We start from the raw sequence: 19,766 nt of genomic DNA, 5'->3' as shown, positions 1-19,766 counted from the left end.
CAAAGTCATAGGGTAAACATTCCCATTCTAGAAGGGAAAGAAGATTATTTATATATATATATAATTTCACCCCTCATGCTCAAAAGACTTATGCATCCCTTTATGCATAATGCATTTTTTTACACGAGGTAATTTATTAACAGAAAACAATTTGAGCCTTGTTCACAGATGGTGACAATGGTGACCTCCCTTCCTGTGGGTGTTGTCAGAGGGGAAGGGAGTGACATCCTCAATCTTCCGATCTTCATTCCCAAGCGAGCAAGTGCTCTGCAGGCTGACTGTGCACCGGGCCCAGGGATCTTAGTCCTGTTTCCTCCTGTGGCCGAGTTTGATATGCAGGGCAGTGATGCCCAACTCCTTGCACCTCTGGGCAGCCAACATGGCAGCATATGGGGAGGATTCATCTCAATCAGCCTTCACCTTCATCCTACCAGTCACGTAACAAATGGTTTCTTGCCAGAGAGATCAGTGACATGGACGAAAGTGTATCATTGAAGGATGCAAAGATGTGACAGACACCAAATACGTTCTCTCCTTTAGCCACCTGAGGCCTGAGGCTGATGGCCTGTTCTTTCTTTTCCTTCCCCTTGTGAGATGCCATTTCTGCAGCTTGTCTTGTACAATGCATTTTTAAAAATCCATTTCTAAGAGTTGCCAAAGTCCTAACAGTTTCAGCATTGCTCCAAAATCCAGGTTCAAGGTCTCCTCTGAGATTTAAGGCAAACTCTCTTAGTTATGAGCTCCTATAAAAATGAAAAGACAGTTAAATACTATTTGACATACAAAGTAATAGGGTAAACATTCCCATTCTAGAAGGGAAAAAAGTAATGGGACCAAAGCAAGACCAAACACAGCAGGGCAAACATTAAATAATCCTGCAGTTCCATGTCCAGCAATAATGGTAACATTTTAACTCCAGAGGGCCTGGATGGCCCCATCCCTATGGCACTATCAGTGATCACAGCCCTCAGGGCCTCTCTCAAGCTAGCTTTGCTCACTCCATGCAACTTTCCTCAGACAATTACTGCTCCTGGTTTCTCAACCTTCCGGGGTCTCCACTGCACCTTCATCTTCACACTCACAGCTTCACACACTGCCCTCTCAGGGGCACACTGCCTGGCCTCCTGGGCCTTCTTCTAAAATCTTGGGGGAAGCCTTTCTGACCCCACAACTCTTGTTCTGCATGATTATCATGACCCATCATCTAATCAACTCCCAATGCCCACCTATGAGCACAGGAAGCTTTGGGGGGCATCTAGATATGAGCCATAACACTGCTCTTGACAAAGCAGCCTGGGAGATTCTTCTAACAGGAGTCTTCAGCCTGGGCTGCATATCAAAATCTAGAGGATTCTTTCCTGAGTTTGATCCCTAGTATGGAAAAAAAAACCCTAGAGGATTCTCAAAAAGTTTCTTTGCTGTATACCTTATCCCAATAATCAAATTTAATTGTTAATAAGTGGTATTCGGGCAGAGGTAGGTTTTTTTTTTTTTTTTTGGAACCGGAGATTGAACTCATACCCTTGTGCTTGCCAGGCAAGCACTTATTCTACTGAGCCATCTCCCCGGCCCCTGGGGTTTTTTTTGTTTGTTTGTTTGTTTTTGTTTTTTTTGCGGAACCAGGGATTGAACTCAGGCCCTTGCACTTGCCAAGGAAGTGCTTTTTCCACTGAGCCAGGGAACAACTCGCTCAAGCCCCCCCTTCTCTTTCTCTCTCCACTGAGCCATCTCCCCACCCCCAGAGGTAGGTCTTAAAATAGCTCAGATAATTTTACAGGTGGCCAGGATTGAGAGCTACTATTTCAGCACTTAAATATCCTCTCTTCTCTGTCTAAACCCTCCACCACTTTCCATCTCAGAATATAGCCCAATGGTCTTCAAAGGCTGCATGTGATCCAGCATCCTGGGCCCTCTCTACACTGCCCTTCATTGACTCCATTCCAGCTGCACTGGTTTCCTTTTTACTCACTGAACACAATTTTATCACAAGACCTTTGACCTTGAGGTTCTCTGCCTACATCACCGTTCACCCTGAGGCGATCATTGCTCAATTCCTCGCCTTTTTCAGGCTTTGCTAAATTTTTTAGTGATACTTTCTCATTTGGCCCTCTTTAAACTGAAAAAAACCAGGCTGGCATGGTGACACACATCTGTAGTCCCATCTGCTAGGGAGGCTGAGGCAGGAGGATCTCTTAAAACCAGGAGCTCAAGGCCACTATAGGCAACATATTAAGACTATCAAAAAAGGGGAACAAAAATAAAAACAAAACAAGATATAACCAAAACAGCAAACCCAAACTAGAGAAGTAGGTCAGTAGTAGAATGCTTGCCTAGCATATGTGAGGCCTTGGGCTTTATCCCCAGCAATGAGGGAGGAAACATATTGTCCTTCTGCCCACCACTCCATTTTCATCCCCTTCTGCTATCACAGCACCTACCACCTTCTGACTTCCCATATTGTCTCTTCAGGGAGGTCAAGAATTTGTGTTTTTTTTTTCTCCCTATATTTTAGGGAAGGGTCTTCAGGGGTGTTCAGGGTCTCACTACTAGATCGGACTTGTAGTGATTCACCTGTTTACAGCCTCTCAAGAGCTAGGATTACAGGCATGTGCGACCATGCCAAGTTTCAGTTGCTGTTTCAGGGTGCCCTGGGAGCAGGGCCAGCATGGCAGGCCCAAGGATTGAACCCCTGGCCCCTGCGCTTGCTTTCAGGCGCTTTAATCTGCTGAGCTATTTGGCCGGCCCAAAAATTTTTGTCTTTAAAAAAAAAAAAAAAAGTGAGGGCTGGGGAGATGGCTCAGTGGAATAAGCACTTCTCTGGCAAGTGTAAGGGTCTGAGTTCAATCCCCGGTTCCGCAAAAAAGGAAAAAAAAAAAAAAAAAATCAGTGGAATAAGCACTTCTCTGGCAAGTGTAAGGGTCTGAGTTCAATCCCCGGTTCCGCAAAAAAGAAAAGAAAAAAAAAGTGGGCTAGTGAGATGGCTCAGTGGTCTAAAGCACCTACTTAGAACAACCTAAGCTAAGCAAAGCACAGGGACTACGGTGGGCTGAGCTGGCCACACACACACACACATACACACACACTAAATAAATAAATAACAACAAAAAATAAAAAATAAAAGTGTTACATATTCCTATCACTTCAAATGCTACCTCGAATGCAGCAGATGGGGCCTGGAGAGATGGCTCAGTGGAATAAGTGCTTGCCTGACAAGTACAAAGGCCTGAGCGTAATCCCCGGTTCCGAGAAAAAACAAAACAAAACAACTTTCTACTCTTCGAACGTAGTACATACTCACTAATCCATGGTTGGATTTCTGAATGTTTCTGTTTTAGTGGAACCTAGCTCAAGGTTTGAGCCATAGAGTTTGGGTCTAGAACGACTGATGGCTAAAGTTATGGAAGGAGATAAGCAGCCCTGGAAGAGGTGCATGGCACTATTCCAAAGTAACAGGGACACAGGACAGGAGGACCCCAAACCTGTTTCTCTTGATTTTATTTTTAAGACTCTTGCTAAGTCAGTCCAGTTGCCCTGGCTGGGGGTCCTCCCCACCCCCCAACCGAGGATTGAAGGCCCTTGCGCTTGCCAGGGAAGCGCTTATTCCACTGAGCCATCTCCCCGCCCCCCTGGCTAGGTTTTGATCCTCCTGCTTCAGCCTTCCAGGGTGAAGGCATGCACCATCATGTCCACTTGCATCCGCCTGGCTACTAGAAAGACAACTGAGGCCATCCTGGGCTCCCTGCTTTCTCATATCAGCTCTAACCAATTTCTATATTACTGTCTATGTATTCTGAAGCCGGTTAACTCTGCAGCACCGTGACCGTACCCCTCCTTTCCATAAGACTGCGGCTACCAGCCTGAGCACTTCACTTGTTCAAATCCCTGCAGATCTCCCTCGGCTCGCGATGCAGACTAACGGAGGAAGCTTCTGCTGACTAAGCTTCCTCCTCTGGGCTCTTGAGCCTCACTTCACGCACATTCCTTATTGACACTGTTTGGTGGCCTGTCATCCACGTGGCTGGGGGCACCTGACGGAAGCACCGTAATTTTGAGGTGCCTGTGTCAAGGAGAGAAGATTGAGAGGTGGGCCTAAAGAGGTAGAAAGAGAGCCAGAAGTCAGTCCGGGAAGCCAATGAGTGAGAGCAAAGGGTGTTCCGCTGCGTCAGCGCGGCCCAAACAGCCCTCGGGAGGAGGAGCCCGAGAACCGGTGCAGTTGGTTCGCCGGAGAGCAGCGCAGCGGCCCCGGCTTCCACCTACGGGCGCCCTGGTACGGGTCGCAGAGCTAGGGTTTAGTAGGCTGCGCGACTCAGGAGCTCTCGGCTTCTGAAGTCAGAGCGAAAGGGACGGGGACCCTGGCAATACCAAGAGGTACTAGGTCCCACGTTCGGGGTCCCAAGAGCAGCTGTGTCCTCTGCGCAGTCGCGTCTCCCGGGCGGGGGCGGGGCCTGGCCGATCGGGGGCGGAGTCAGACCCCAGACCCGCCTCCGCAAGCGCCCGGGCGTCGGAGAGCTTGGCCCCCGAGCTATTCTGGGGGCTTCAGGTGAGCCCCGGCATATAGGAGCCAGGGAGACCTCCCCAGAGGTCGTGCTGTCAGGCTGACCGAGGGTCCATCTGTCCTGCCCTCTGCCCGCGGCCGCCTCGTGGAGAATGGGAGAACAAAGGGAGGGGGCGGTTCTGGGCCCCGGGAGGGAATCCAGGGTCCCAGGTACTCCACCCCGCCCTCTTACACTTTCGGTTTCTCCCCGAGTCTTAGGCGCCGCCCAAGAGACCCTGGGCTGGCGCCGGTCGCAGCTGGCTCTCCACGTTTGCTTGTCGATCTTTGTGTCTGTCTCTGTCTGTCTGGCTGTTTCCGAGCTTGTCTCCACTTCAAAACTAAGCCGCCAGGGCACCAACATCCCACCGAGCCACCCGCTCTCCCTCTCTCATGGCAGGTAAGCGGTGCTAGGCTGGGGTCTCCGTTATCCCCCCCCCCCCCGGACTTGGGTGCCGGGTGTGGAACATCCTCTGGGAATGTGCTCAGACTGGCTGGTTGCATGGGGCCCTCCCTTCCTCCTGTGAGCCGCCGCCCTACTCCCTGCCCCATCCTTTGCCTCTGCCCACATTTCCCGCGGGGCTCGGCCCTTGGGCTGAGGGTTGAGGGGATGAAGTTGCAGGTACCTTTCAAATTTATCCCTGCCATCCCCCACCCCCCGCACAGGTTACTTACCCCCCAAAGGCTATGCACCTTCACCCCCACCACCTTACCCTGTGACCACGGGATACCCGGAGCCCACGCTGCATCCTGGGCCTGGGCAGGCATCCGTGCCTACCCAAGTGCCTTCGCCTGCGCCTGGCTTTGCCCTCTTCCCTTCGCCAGGCCCCGTGGCCCCCGGGCCTCCTGCACCCTTCTTGCCACTGCCAGGGGTGCCTTCTGGCCTCGAATTTCTGGTACAGGTGAGTGTCAGGGAAGGTGTCGGGAGAGCACTTGAGAGTTCAGGCTGGCCAGTTGATGTCAGCACTATCCCTACTCTTCTCAGATTGATCAGATCTTGATTCACCAGAAGGCTGAGCGAGTGGAAAGTAAGTTAAAGGACTCTGCAGTGCTCATTACTGCAGCAGGGATGGTAGGCGTCTGGGGGGGGACATCCGAGGCACCTAAGCCCCATCGTGTCACCCTGGCAGCGTTCCTAGGCTGGGAGACCTGCAACCAGTATGAACTGCGCTCAGGGGTTGGGCAGCCCCTGGGTCAGGCAGCTGAGGAAAGCAGCTGCTGTGCCCGTCTGTGCTGTGGTGCTCGAAGGCCACTCCGTGTCCGCCTGGCAGACCCCGGGGATCGTGAGGTGTTGCGCCTGATCCGTCCACTCCACTGTGGCTGCCTTTGCTGTCCCTGTGGCCTCCAGGAGGTAGGTGGGGAGCCCTGAGCTGCAGAGAGGCTGAAGTGTTAGGTCAGGGTGAGGAGGTGGGCAGAGGGTGCACAGCTTGGAAAGAGGTGTGGCTCTAGTGGGAGTGGGCAGGTGGAGATGGCAGGTTAGTGAGGGGCTGGGTAGACAAAGGTAATGAATGCCAGATAGTGCCATGACCAGTACGAACTTGAGTCAGGGTGCATAAGCTCAGCAATGACCTGTTTACTTCCCATTCCAGATGGAAGTACAGGCTCCACCAGGCACCACCATTGGTCATGTGCTACAAACCTGGCATCCCTTCTTCCCTAAGTTCTCCATCCAGGATGCTGATCGACAGACAGTCCTACGAGTGGTGGGACCTTGCTGGACTTGTGGCTGTGGCACAGATACCAACTTTGAGGTATTGAGTTTAAAGGGGAGATCTCTGGAATCTTCATAAACCAAGATGGCACCTTCCATGAGGCCAGATGGCCTGACTAAGGTCAAGACCCTGAACTCATTAATCCAAATGCATTTGACTCCTACATACTTCTAGTTTTCCTCCATTCAGATATGGAATGGCTTTGTGGTCTTACAGAAGTATAGCAGAAAGGCTTTCATCTTCAGAACCAATGTTTGATGGTAATCTACAGCCCTGGGTTGGGGTGAGGGGTATCTGATCTATCCAACCTCAAGTCCAAATGATAGTCTTCTAATCCACCACCAGTGGAACCTGGAGAACCAAAGTGATATGTTTCAGGATGAGACATGAGTAATACCTTACTTTCTAAGGATAGAAGCACTCCATAGACCCCAGAATTCTTTTTCTTTTTTTTTTTTTTTTTGAGCAGAACCAGGGATTGAACTCAGGCCCTTAAGCTTGTCAGGTAAGCTTTTATTCTACTGAGGTATCTCCCCTGCCCCAGGATTCTTTAAGGGATAATTCCCTGCACAGATAAGAGAGAAGCAACAGCTATTATCCAGTAGAATTGCCAACACTTCTGATAAGGCACTTTACCTAAGGGCACTTTTAAAAAGTGAGTCACCGGGGCCGGGGAGATGGCTCAGTGGAATAAGTGCTTCCCTGGCAAGCGCAAAGGACTGAGTTCAATCCCTGGTTCCACCAAAAAAAAAAAAAAAAAGTGAGTCACCTTGGTAAGTCTGAGGGAGGTTCTGTGATGGGAACCAGTTGGGAAGGAGACAATTGTAATCTCTATATGGAAATGTAGGTTTCTATATGTGATCTCTATGGAAATATGATCTCTATATGGATTGTGGATTCTCAGAGAGCTAGTGTCCCTTTTACACAATTATGAATGTCCATACTGAGACTGCACCCTCAGGACTACAGGGCAGACTGGGATAGCTCTGTTCAGCCTGGGACAGAGCTTCAGGAAGTTCCCTCAGCTGTAGAACAGTGGGGGAAGGGTATGGACAGGATATAGAAGGAAATTGCTTTGGTCCTAGTCATCAGATACAGAGCATGAAAAAGGACCAGGAAGCAACTATGAGTTACTCCCCACATCAGCAGAGCCTACTGTTGTTGGACTCAGAAAGGTTAATGAAAATCTTGGTCTTCAGAGACACCTCCCTGCAATTGTAGATCAGTTGAGACTCACGTACAATGCTGGGCAGGGAATGTCCCTACTTTGCAGACTAGAGAAAAGTCGTCCTTTAGAGCAGACATAGCCATCTAAGAGTGTGCTTGGCTGGTAAAGTACTGTCAGGATTTTGTCAGCTTCCTTTGCTCTCTCAGCCAGGCTTCTCTGCAGGGTGCAAACTCTACCAAAGGGGGGTGTCAGGGGCATTAGTAATCAAACCAATAACCAGCCATATGCTAAAAGGATTTGACTATATCATGCTTCTATTTCTCCTACTATTATTCAGCTATGTCATATATGGCCCTTGGAGAACAGATGTGAGTCTGAACCCTGATTTTTGCTATCTACTGGCTTGCAGTGTAGGGTGCCTCCAGCTGTCACCCAGAACCTGAAAGCTGTTAGGATTCATTCATTGGATGTAGATCCTGTACAATTCATACTTGGTGATTACAGGAGTAACACTAGAGGCAGGTGAGACTGGTCACATCCTCCTCAGTTGGAGCCTTCTTCCCTCCCAACAGGTGAAGACCAGGGATGAATCCCGCAGCGTGGGCCGCATCAGCAAGCAGTGGGGGGGGCTCCTGCGTGAAGCCCTCACGGATGCTGATGACTTCGGCTTACAATTTCCTCTGGATCTGGACGTGAAGGTGAAGGCTGTGCTGCTGGGGGCCACATTCCTCATTGTGAGTTTGCCACCCCCACCCCTCCCTTCCTGCCACTCCTTTGCTGTCACTTGATGCTTTGTATATTTCCTAGCCTCTTGCTAGGAAAATGTTAGGTATTGTGGTATATTGAGAGTCTGTGGGTCAAGACTTAGGTTGTGATAGCTGAGCCAGGTAGGCCCAGCCAGATCTGTTGACAGTAGCCTCCCCTCAGGACTACATGTTCTTCGAGAAGCGAGGAGGTGCTGGGCCTTCTGCCATCACCAGCTAGAGGATGCCTCAGGGTGAAGAGACCATCCCCGCAACCAGAATTCAAGATGGTCACTTACTGTGGCCTGGCTCCTCCTCAGAGACAGCCCCTTTCCTCTATGTACACTGCAGGGGACAGACAGGGATTCCTGAGTGGCTGGGGGCCCTGATGCCCCAACGCTGCCCTCTCCCCTGGCCTCCTTTTTCTGTGGCCCCACAGAAGGGTATGTATAAGAGCCCTTTCCTGCTGCCTCCCAGTGGTCCCTCTGCACAAAGGCTTAACAGCTTTCAAACTTCCCCTGCCCACTCCCTCTCACACTCTTCAGGGCCTCTGCACAGAGAGGCCTTTGGAATCCAGGACTTTGGCTTTACCACAGGGCTAGTGGGTTAAGGGCAAGTAGCACCAAAGATGGCAGACATGCTGCCTTTCCCCTGCATCAGCTTGGCCAATGAGTTCAGCCTCAGATTATAGCACTTTGAGGGGATTCCCATTTTCCCACTAACAGCTGTAAAGGCTGGGCCCTCGTGCCAACCTCCTTTCCCCATTGGGCCCTGCCCACAGCTGGTGCTTGCTGCAGCTTCCTGTGCCTTACTTAGCCACCCCTCCCTCCCTTGCACTAGGAAGGAGGCTGCATCTTTGTATGTTGTATTCATATAAAGTTTGTAACTTTTTGAACATTGAAAGATGTATGTAATGGGGGAGGGTAGAAGACTGGTATGGTAAAACACAAAGGGAAATTTGAGAGCTGGGCTTGGGTTGCCCCATCTCCTAATCCATGCTATTAGGATCAAATGTCCTTGAGTCCAAGAAGATAATTTCATCACCTGTGACAGCCCTTGCCTAAACCAAGGCAATTTGGGCCATGTGTCCCAAGTCAATATGGCCACTTCCACCATCTAAGATGGCTGTCTCACAAAGTCCAGTGAGGTAGCAAATGGCAATCCAGGATGGCTGTTCACATAGTCCAGTATAACCAGTTGATCAGACTGTAGTGAGTAGAAGCTTCCTCCATAAATGCTATATTGCAGCTCTTTTCCTTCAGGTCTTCCTCCTACTTGATGATGTAAGAGTGGATTAGGTCTTTCTTATCCCAGCCAAGGATTTTTAGGCCCTCAGAGGCAGGGGACAGGGTAGGGAGGAAACTCATTGGTGCCTAACCCTGGGCTTCCCTGAGTACTTTCTGTACCTGCCAGGACCAAGTAGGATCTCCTTAGGTGGTAACGTCTAACCTTAACGCTGTCAAGACTTTAATTCTGATTTTGCTTGTTTTCATATGGCCAGGCCTTGAGGGGTCCGGGGATTTCATGCTGGTGTCTGTGCCCTAGGAAGTAGAGCTCAGGACTGGGCTAGGACGTAGCGGCTGGCGGCTGAGAGGTCCCACTGATAATGCTCCAGGATGCGCCGGCAGTCAGCTCTGGACTGGCTACTCAGATAGAAGAGCTGTTCTACCTATGGAAGCAAGGAAGAGGGCAGCTAACTTCTACCTGAGGTGACAAGGATAGAGCAGGAGTCTGAAAGAAAGTTCTGGCTTACCTTGAGGTTCTGGATGGCAGAAACCACATCTCCCCCTGTGGCTCTTAGTGCCACCTGGCATTCCTGGTGGGTGACTCCATGCACACTCACCTCCACCTGCAGGGGACACAGCCTCACTCAGGGCCTTGTCCCATTTCTAGGCCTTTCTGGACACCCGAGACCACACTTACCTCTGTTATCCTCCTCTGCCATTCAGTGTCAGGAAAGAGGCCTCCAGAGAGGACAGTGGCTTTACTGGCTCCAGGCGTGTTAATGCGGTGATTATGTAGGGGTTCTCTTTTGGGCCTGGGAGGCCTTTCTCTAGGGGGCTGGCTAGGCTGAGAAAAACTGGAGGTAAAGGGTGGGTGTGGAGGCAGGCCTTGGAGTCCTGGAGGCACAGCTCTTTCACGTCGAGGTTCAGGGGGGCTGGAACCACCCCCTGTGGGGCGAGGGCCCAGGGACAGAACTGACTCCAGACTCTTAGAAATGCCTGTACAGTGGAGAAAGAAACAACTTGAGAAGGGACCCAGATCCTAGGTCCCACTTTTTCCTGCTTTCTGTTCTTTATCTGTGCCGAGCTGGATGGTTTCATGAGAATTTCCAGGTGAGGTAGCCAGCACTGTCCTTGGGGCGGTTCATGTGTTAAATGGGACGACACGGCAGGTATAGAAATGGGCATGAAGAGTTAGGTAGCACCAAGAGTGGTGGCACATGCTTGTAGTCTCAGCATTGGGGAAGCTGAGGCAAGAGAATCACTGTGAATTCAAGGCCAGCCTGGGATACATAAACAAGTTCAGAGCTAGTCTGGAATACATAGACCCTGTCTCCACCCACCCCCAAAAAGAGGAAAATAAAGCACAGGCAGTTTGCCATATGTAGTAATAGTGGTAAATGAAGAAGGATTGCAAGTTTAAGGCAACTTGATAAGACTGTCTCAAAATTAAAATAAGGGTGGGTGTGTAGTAGCACACGACTGTAATCCCAGCACTCAGGAGGTTGAGGCAGGAAAAGCATTGTGAGTTTGGGACTAGTCTGAGCTACAAAGTGAGCTCAAGGCCAGCCTGAACTGTGTAGTGAGACCCTGTCTCAAAAACACAAAATAAAAGATTGGGGATGCAGCTCAATGGCTGGGTTTGGTTCCTAGCACTGAAGAAAAAAAGACAGAGTGTGTGTCAGGTGGCCCAAACTCAGGCCAGAGGGGGAAGATGCTGTCCACTAGGGAAAGCAGAGAGCTTCAAATCTCTTAAGATCTTACAGTATAGGACCGAAGGGTCTGGTAGGGCTGAGCAGCGTGCCTAATCCGTATAGCACGGTAGTGTCTGACCCAGACCATGAGTCTTCTGACTCTGTTCATGTCACAATAAAATGCTACACAAGTGAAAAAAAAAAAAAAAAAATCTTACAGTATAGGTAGGATGCCTACAGGCAGGATTTGAAGGAAGGGAATCATATGCAGAGCTACGGATTCAAGACAGGCAGAATTGGAGGGTTGTTATGGAGCTATGACCCTTCAGTCTTAGTGTACCAACCTTTCATCCTCTGCAGGGGCACTTTCCTTCTCTGGCCCTGTGCTGGAGGTAGATCCTGAGGCTTTTCCTTCTCTCTGTCCCTGTTAAAAAAGAAAATGATCCAGTTCATTCTCCACCCCTCACATACTCACCCTCCCCACCAAAGAAACTGGGGCTCTGGGGTATGCTGAGGCCCTTCCCCTACCAAGCTGTAGCAAAGAGGCAAATTCAGCTTCCTCTCCAGGCTCACCCCATCTTATCCCCAAGCTTCTTCCAGAGAAGTGGACTTGGGCAGTCACCCTAGCTCGTCCCCAACCCTTTCAATTCTTCACCTGTCTGTGTTCCCTTGGTATCGCTGTCTCCTACCAGGGGAGCCCCTGTGGACTGCACGGGTGGCTGAGGAGCTCCCTGAGTCTGCAAGCATCACTGCTGAGGCTGGGAAGCCCCCCACCTTGAAGGTGCGGCCATTCTGTCCCTTCCACGTTGTAGAGTCAGGGCTGTGGGAAGAAGACTGGTGAAGGGGGTGCGACCACAGAGGAGAACAGCAGCTGGGCCCAGGCCCATTCAGCTCACCAAGCTGTGTGCCTTGTGACTACATCTGCCCAGAAAAAGGGAAGTGTTTTTCTTCCCAACACAAGAGGGCTCTGGGCTCTAGAAGGGAGGCCAAGACTGTGCTGGAGCTCAGGGCTTAGAAGGGAGGGGAGAAGAAACAGAAGACAGGAGCGAGAAGGGTTCAGGCACCAAGAAGGCTTCGGAAAGTGGGCTTCTCTGGGTTTTTGGAGGGCATGAGGCTGTTACCTGCCCTCAATGATGGTGATGGAGTCACCAGGTTCCATCTGCAAAGCTCCTGGCTCTGTGACATCCCGCACACAGCGTCCCTCAGAAGGCCAGGCCTGTGGAGACAGGAGGAAAGGCTGGGCTTTCAAAAAGCCTACGTCAGAAGGGTAGTATGGAATCAAGGAAGAAAGGAGACCTTTTATGCATATACCAGTCAAACCCATGGCAAATATGTCCTCTGCTGGGCTGCAGTGGGACTGTCCCTGTCTCCCATTTGTAATCTGGTCAGGCCTGCCTAGATCCCATGCCAAGCTAAACGGAACTCAGCGTTCGAGGAACAGCAACAGAGGGCCCTCTCTAGTGAGACCAAAGGGAGAGCTGCTGCTGCTTTTACTCTGCACCCTGGCCTGTGAGGTTGCCTCCTAAGTGCCTCAGGAAAATTTCCATGCCTCTCTGGTACCATTTCCTTAACCCTCACCCACATCTCTTGCTCTCGCTTCTGTTTCAAAATCGGTGTCAATAATATCTCTCAAAACCATTCTTGGACTAGGCTACAGAAAATGACACAAAGTTGGTTTGTAACTTCCTTGCTCAATACATTTCCACAACACCCAAGTAGCGCTGGAGTAAAGACAACTGCTTTACTAGTACAGCAATTTAGGGGACAGCTCCTGAAGTCACATTAACTGGTGCTAGTCTCAGTCCTCTACTTACTCTGTGGTTTTAGGCAAGTTACTAAGCAGTGCCTCAGCTGTTCCATCTGCTAAATGGAAAAAAAAAAAGTACCTCATGGGCTTGTTGAGAGGACTAAATGAACAAACAGGGTGTCTGCAAAGCACCTAATACAGTGTCTCACATGGCTCAAGTGTTCTGCGTGGGCGCTACGGTTCCTGACATGCCCCAGAAACCCTCTATGATGCAGCCCTGCTTACCTCTGCAGCCTCATTACTTCCACCTCCCCTCCCACACAGAACTTCTCTCTTTGCCTGTCATACACCCACAGGGACCTACTGCTCTCTCTTGTGTCCCCTTTCTGGCCCAGACACACACAGGCCTTCAGCCTGCATAAATGTAGCCCCTACCAGCCTTCCAGGGAATCTGAGCTCCTGAAGCTAGAGACCAAATGTTTTGCTCAGAGCTGGGTCCCAGAGCCCAGCATAGGTATCTGGATATCTTAGTCTTATGCATGAAACCCTAGGGGATGGCAGGGGTTGGGGTGGGGTGGAGGGAAGAGATATCCCATCTCTGGGGTGGAGCTGGGAGTTCCCACCTCTTGGAGTAGCCCCTCCAGGTAGGAAAAACTAGGCCTGTCCGAAGGATGGGGAGCCCAACAGCGCAAGGCGACAGAGTAGAGGGCCCTGGAGCAGAGTGGAGGCCTTGGCAGCCGAGCTCGGTCCTTCTCCAGTAGCTGCAGGATGAGGTATGGCGGGACCCCAGCCCAGGGCTCCTCGCCCCCAGAGAACATCTCCCACAGTGTCACACCAAACATCCACACATCAGAGGCTGAGGAGAAAGCTCCTTGGCGAAGGCTCTCTGGGGCACACCTGTGGAAGAGGAAGCTGAAGGAGGCCAGATAGGTGCCCCAGAGTGCCCACCCCCTTGTGTGTCCCCACGTCTCGTCCTTCTTTGAGCCCCTTGAGGCAAAGAGTCTCTGTTCCCAGCTTCTTTTGGTGGCCAGTTGGCTCCAAACTCCTGCCTGCTGGCCTCTAGACTGGCCTGCACAGCCCTCCCAAGCCACCCACCACTGCAACCACCCTCACCAGGCATAAGGGATGGGGCGGGGACCACCCATCACATAGCGGCCCCGGGCACCGCTCAGCGGCCGCACCAGCCCAAAGTCCGCCACTTTGATGGTGCAGGGTGATGCCAGCAACAGGTTTCTTGTAGCGAGGTCCCGGTGCACTAGCCCGCGGGCCCCCAGGTACAACATAGCCCCTGCCAACTGCCGAAGGAAGAGGCAGAGCAGAGTCACGGGGAGTGGGGGTGTTGGGGCCGGGGCTGTCAGTCGAGCATGCAGGGAGCCCAGTGGTGCCAGCTCCATCACCTGCAGAAGCAGACCCTTGTGAGCTGTGGTCTGGCGCTATAGCACCTTCCTGCCCCACGCGAGGCCTGTAGCTGTCTGAGGAGCCAGCGTCCACATCTGCTCACCATCTGTAGAGGCTGGCCCAATACCAGGCCATGCAGACACAGCACGTGTGGGTGCTCCAATTTCATCATGACAGACACCTCCCTCAGGAAGTCTCCCAGCTCTGTGCCTACAGGGCCTTCAGGACCTACTCGGAGGGATTTCACAGCCACTGGGACCTGGTGATTGGAGGAAGAAGCATCATCAGGCACCCTGGGACCAGCCATGTCAAGACCAGAGTGTAAAGGACATAAGGACTGCATGGACAGTGGTGCCAGGACCCCTGGATACTCACACTCTGGCCGCTAGGCAGTGTCCACAGTCCTCGATGTACTACACCAAAGCAGCCTGAGCCCAGCAGCTCCCTTCTGCACACAGCACTCTCTGGGATCAGACACTTGAGTCCCCCCTCTGGTTCAGGGAGGTTTGGAGGCCTGTCTGAGGGTGGGATGGTCTCCTTTTGCTCAGGGACAAACCCTCCAAGGATCTGAAAGAGGAGTGGAAATTCAAGGCAAAGAACCTTGCAGAACCCCTGCTACTTACTACTCCATTCCCTGGCCCAAACAGGCCATTTAAGCCCTTCAAACATCACCACAACCACTGCCACATACCTTGTAGACCCAGTTCTTGGACTTGACCCCTGAACGGTGCCTCTTGAGTGCTTCAGCCAGTCTGCGCTGGGCTGGGAGAGGTCAGAATCTGAGACTGGGGTATCAGTAAGGGTGGGCAGGGTGCAGAGAGGTTTACAGGCAAGAGGACTGGGATGTGGGAAAGAGAGCCTGGAAAGTGACAGGCTGGGAAGGCATGGCCAGGGCATTAGTGCCAGGGATACTCACCAGGGCGGCCCATGCCAATGCTGTCCAGGTCCTCAGGCCTTACAAAGTGGAAATGCTCTGGCCGAGTGACATTAAGTTCTTCAAGGATGGGTCGATAAAACTGGGCCAGCTGGATGTTCCTGAGCAGCTGTAGTAGCCACAGGGAGCCAGCCTCAGGGAACATGTCTGGAGAAGGACCCATAGTGATGGCAGTCTGCTTCGGATGTAAGGCCTAGGGTAGAACCTAAAACACTCAGACAACAGAGAGGGTACTCCAGTGCTACCTTCTACCCATCAGAAACATACAGGGGAAGGGACACATCAGAGACAGACAAGAACCCTCCTGCCTTTCACATAGGCAAATCCAAAGTAAGATGCTCTTCATCCTCAAGGCTCCAGATACTCTATCCACCACACAACCACTCCTCTTACCAGAAATCTGTTCCCCTCATATCTGAGACTTCAGAACAGTGCCCTCCCTGGCTCCAGAATCCAGGTATGCCACTGTCCACACTCCAGAGAGATAATGGTATACTGCCTTGTACCCTCAGGGCACCCACATATACCGCACCTTGAGAACTGAGATACACCGTTGCACATGCTCAGACCTCTCCCCTCCACTTACATAAGACATTTTTTGCCTCCTACACACGCTGGAGATGCCTACATATGCTAGCCACACCACACCTCAGAGATGTAGGTACACACACAAAGGTACACTGCCTCTCACATACTACTATGAATCGACAGATTTACTGCCCAACATGCCTGAGACATCTACACACTATCTTCCCAAATCACAGACATTCCAGTGTGGTACCACAAAACACCCAGGTTACTGCCACACCCACTCTCACATACACACACTGGGATGAGGCAGTGCCCTGCCTCCACACAGCGAAGATAGATACACCACCCCACGTCTTGGAGACTGAGGGCCACACAAACACAACTCACAAGACATCAGAGTACAGAGCCCATATATACCTAAGTTATGCAGCCATACTGCCCCTTACCCCAGTGACACAGCGTCATGGCCTTTTAGTCCCCCAAGGAAATCAAATCAAGCATTTGTGATGGGCCAAGTGCGGGCCACTGCTAAGCTTGGTTACTGCCCCAGAGCCCCTCGGCTGCCAGACGCAGTTCCTGCACACCCCCTAAGTTCATCCCAGCTCACCTGTGGCACTCAGTCTGACTCCGCTTCCAGGCCACTCCACCAGCCTTTATTATATAAAGCCCTGAGACCAAGCGTCTGAGTACAGGCTGCCTGCCAATACACCTGTCTCCCTCACATCCCAGCTTTAATTACATGCTAAAGGAAGTGCAAGACTCCAGGTCAGGCCCCCTTGGCAACCTGAGGCTAGGTCCACTTGGCCAACACCGGAGGAGGTGGGTATGGAGGAACGCTGAGGGCCTAAAAGACCCAGCCAGATGGTGAGAGCGAAGCGCAGCAGAACCAAGACCTAAGGAAGACCCAAAGTGGGAAGGGGAGGCGGCCCAGCACCCTGCGGACAGACCCCAAGGGCTCCCCAGCTAATAGGTGCGGCCCTCACCTGGAGAAGGCGGAAGTGGCAGCTGCGGACCGCCCAGGCTGCCAGCGCTAAATCCTCAGAGGGGCGGGACAGAGGGTGGGTCCTGGCTTCTGGCCTAGACACACAGGGGCCCCGCCCCCAAATCCCTGGTGGCCCAAGATGAGAGTGGCCAGAGCTGCTGGTGACGCTTTCTTTCTTCAGGTTAGATTGGCCCGGGCTGGGGAGGTGGCTCAGGGGAATAAGTGCTTCCCTGGCAAGCGCAAGGACCTGAGTTCAATCCCTGGTTCCGGGGTGAGGGAAAAAAAATAGTAGTGAGGTTAGATTGGCCCCTGGATCAGGAGAAACCTGCCTCTGCCAGGCTTCCTCAGCAATCTTTCCAGCCTCCTCCGAGGAACTTACACCCTCCCTAGACTTGCACTTGTGTGTCTTGTCGCCCGCCGCCCGTGTGCTTTCTCCCCAATGCTCCTTTCTTTTAACCAGGGTCCACCCTAAGTAGTTGCCCCTGATGGAGAAACCCTGCCCGTAAGCTGGGAATGTAGGTGGAAAAGGACGCAACGCGGCCCTGTCTTGGGAGACTGCGCCCTAGCACGCGGCAACCAGAAGGACACAACAGGCCAGCAGGGTGCTTTGGAGTGGAGCCAGGGCACAGGCCAGCAGGGTGCTTTGGAGTGGAGCCAGGGCACAGGGCTGTTGATGTTGGTCCAAAGCTGCCAGACAACTGGCCTGCTATGGGTGAGCATAGCTGCTGTCGCCTGCATCTCTTGGAGGGAAAGCCCTTCTTGTACTGGCAAACAACAGGATGTTCCAGCATATTCAGTGAGAAAGTCTTTACAATGCAGTTCTACATAAATTGTTTTCTTGCCAATTCTCTTGCCCTCCAACCAGGCCACCTCAGCAAACTATAATAGTTCCTCTGTGTCTGTCGTCCCTGACACACTGTGAACTCCACAGGATTGGGGCAGGGCCTGTCTTATTTATCTTTGTGTTCTAATTGTCTAGAACAGTATAATGACACACTATAGGCTAGGTACAATGCACATTAGTTGTAAAAAATCTGCTCAGGGGGCCAGCCAGATAGCTCAGCGGACTAAAGCACCTGCTTAGGCAGAGTGCAGCAGCCGGGTTCGATCCCAAGTGTGCTGTTCCGTCCTTGTCCCTGCAGAGTCGGTGATTGAGATGGGGCATGGTGCCGCATGCCTGTAATCCCAGCTATTGGGAGGCTGAAAACAGGAGAATCACTATGAATCTGATCTGTGTAGCATGACCCTGTAGACCCTGTACTAAATACATTTTTTAAAAAAATCTGCTTAGAGCCAGGTGTAGTGGTGCTTGTCTGTAACTTCAAACTCTGAGAGACTAAGTTGGGAGGATAACAGTTTTGAGCCCACTCTGGGCAACTTAGTAACTTAGAAAGGCTCCATCTCAAAATTAAAGAATTAAAAAGGAATGTAGCTCAGCAATAGAGCCCTGGGTTAAATCTTCAGTACCACCAAAAATAAAGTTTTCTCAGTTTATTTGCATCTGATGATCTTTGTAGATGATCCGCCATTATTATTTCTCTCTCTCTCTCTCTCTCTCTCTCTCTCTCTCTCTCTCTCTCACACACACACACACACACACACACACACACACACACACAGGGTCTCACCATACAGTCTGGGCTGGCCCTGTGCTCACTTTTTGTAACCCCCAGACTGTTCTCGAACTCACAGAGATACTCCTCACTCAGCCTTTCAAGTACTGGGATTACAGGCATGCACCATCATGCCCGGTTCCGGGGCCGCACAGTGGGTGCCCGTATCCAGGGCCCAGAGGGCTTGCCCGAGCATTTGGGGCTGAGACTGCCTGGAATGTGGGGCCAGGGATTGAATTTGGGTATTGCCAGGTAGATGCTTATGCCTCTGAACTATCTCCTGGTCCCCATTATTATCTCTTTTAAGATGTTGTGGTGTTTTATGATTTTTCTAATAACTTGTCTAGATGTTAACTCCTTCCTGTTTATTTGGCTCACTATGTTGTATTTCCTGTATATGTAACTTCTCTTTTTAAAAAAATTTTTATTTTAGGGAAGGGTCTACAGGGTGTTCAGGGTCTCACTACTAGATTAGACTTATAGTGATTTGCCTCCCAAGAGCTGGGATTACAGGTGGGTGCCACTAAGCCCAGTCTCAATTGCCATCTCATCCACTTCGGGGGCTGGTCTGGCACAGCAGGCCTGGGGATCGAACGCCTGGCCCCTGTGCCTGTTTGCAGACACTTTAATCCACTGAGTTATTTGGCCAGCCCCTGACTTCTCTTTTTTTTTTTTTTTTTGTGGAACCAGGGATTGAACTCAGGCCCTTGTGCTTGCCAGGCAAGCACTTATTCTACTGAGCCAACTCCCTGGCCTGTGACTTCATATTCTTAATCAGATTTGTATAATTGACAATCAGTATCTCTTCAAATACAGCCATGCACCACATGGCATTATTTTAGTCAATGAAAAACTACATACACGGTGGTAGTCCCAGGAGATTATAATGGAACTGAAAATTCCTATCACCTAGTGGCATTGTAAGCCATCATAAAGACTTACTGGAGGGCAATACTCACAAGTTTGTGGTGATCCTGATATAAACAGATGTATTATATTGCCAGTTATATAAAAATGGAATTCATAACAGGCACAGTAGCTCATACCTGTAGTTCCAGCTATCCAGGGCTATCTCATTTAAAAGAAGGGGACTGGGGATATAACTCAGTAATACAGCACTTGCCTAGTATGTGTGAGTTCAATTTTTGACACTACACACACACACACACACACACACACACACACACACACTAAAATAGTCCACATTGGGTCAGTGTGGTGGATCATACCTATAACCCCAGAACTCAGGAGGCTGAGGTAGGAGAATCCCTGTGACTTCAGGAACAGCCTGGGGTACATAATGAGTTCAAGACCAGCCTGAACTGCATAGCAGACTCTATTAAAAAAAGATTACCGGGGCTGGAGAGATGGCTCAGTGGTCTAAAGCACCTACTTGGAACAAGCTCGGCAAAGCACAGGGACCGCGGTTCGATCCCCCAGCACCACATGCCAGCCAGCCGCGCCCCCTGGTGGGCTGAGCTGGCCACACA

General features: G+C 51.2%; 2 protein-coding genes and 1 pseudogene across 7 annotated transcripts; 1 reads left to right on the top strand and 2 right to left on the bottom strand.

Annotated features, from left to right (window-relative positions):
* Positions 1 to 162: 162 nt before the first annotated feature.
* On the bottom strand, positions 163 to 626 carry LOC111818631 (annotated as a pseudogene).
* Positions 627 to 4,175: 3,549 nt separating this feature from the next.
* Positions 4,176 to 9,053, top strand: Plscr3 (phospholipid scramblase 3). 6 transcript variants are annotated; one of them, XM_023723290.1, is made up of 8 exons: positions 4,176 to 4,267; positions 4,754 to 4,931; positions 5,198 to 5,433; positions 5,517 to 5,559; positions 5,662 to 5,882; positions 6,121 to 6,282; positions 7,984 to 8,145; positions 8,339 to 9,053. In XM_023723290.1, the coding sequence occupies exons 2-8, from the start codon at positions 4,925 to 4,927 to the stop codon at positions 8,393 to 8,395; spliced, it is 888 nt and encodes a 295-aa protein (XP_023579058.1). In that variant the 5' UTR covers positions 4,176 to 4,267; positions 4,754 to 4,924; the 3' UTR covers positions 8,396 to 9,053. The 6 variants fall into 6 exon arrangements, with proteins under 6 accessions (XP_023579058.1, XP_023579055.1, XP_023579056.1 ...); XM_023723287.1 differs by having other exon boundaries at positions 4,181 to 4,368; XM_023723288.1 differs by having other exon boundaries at positions 4,181 to 4,368; positions 4,748 to 4,931.
* Positions 9,054 to 9,205: 152 nt separating this feature from the next.
* Positions 9,206 to 16,671, bottom strand: Tnk1 (tyrosine kinase non receptor 1). Its single transcript, XM_004638399.2, has 13 exons — positions 16,665 to 16,671; positions 15,133 to 15,343; positions 14,908 to 14,978; positions 14,592 to 14,783; positions 14,320 to 14,475; positions 13,932 to 14,215; positions 13,442 to 13,715; positions 12,193 to 12,287; positions 11,727 to 11,891; positions 11,416 to 11,495; positions 10,078 to 10,376; positions 9,908 to 10,003; positions 9,206 to 9,823 (listed from the first exon to the last, which is right to left on the bottom strand). Exons 2-13 carry the CDS (start codon positions 15,311 to 15,313, stop codon positions 9,710 to 9,712), a joined length of 2,007 nt encoding a protein of 668 aa, XP_004638456.2. The 5' UTR covers positions 15,314 to 15,343; positions 16,665 to 16,671; the 3' UTR covers positions 9,206 to 9,709.
* Positions 16,672 to 19,766: the final 3,095 nt, after the last annotated feature.

The sequence above is a fragment of the Octodon degus genome, unplaced genomic scaffold (assembly GCF_000260255.1).
Source record: "Octodon degus isolate 3935 unplaced genomic scaffold, OctDeg1.0 scaffold00098, whole genome shotgun sequence".
Taxonomy (NCBI): Eukaryota; Metazoa; Chordata; class Mammalia; order Rodentia; family Octodontidae; genus Octodon; species Octodon degus.
Note: the sequence above shows the minus strand (reverse complement) of the source record. Positions and strands in the feature narration are given on the sequence as shown.

Excerpts from the sequence above, each read along its gene's own strand:
- Plscr3 (XM_023723290.1), top strand. Across the intron at positions 5,560-5,661 it reads GAAGGCTGAGCGAGTGGAAA|CGTTCCTAGGCTGGGAGACC; the intron begins GTAAGTTAAAGG and ends TCACCCTGGCAG. Across the intron at positions 5,883-6,120 it reads GTCCCTGTGGCCTCCAGGAG|ATGGAAGTACAGGCTCCACC; the intron begins GTAGGTGGGGAG and ends TTCCCATTCCAG.
- Tnk1 (XM_004638399.2), bottom strand. The coding sequence starts at position 15,313 with ATGGGTCCTTCTCCAGACATGTTCCCTGAGGCTGGCTCCCTGTGGCTA. Across the intron at positions 14,979-15,132 it reads CATTGGCATGGGCCGCCCTG|CCCAGCGCAGACTGGCTGAA; the intron begins GTGAGTATCCCT and ends GACCTCTCCCAG. Across the intron at positions 10,004-10,077 it reads GGCAGAGGAGGATAACAGAG|GTGGAGGTGAGTGTGCATGG; the intron begins GTAAGTGTGGTC and ends TGTCCCCTGCAG.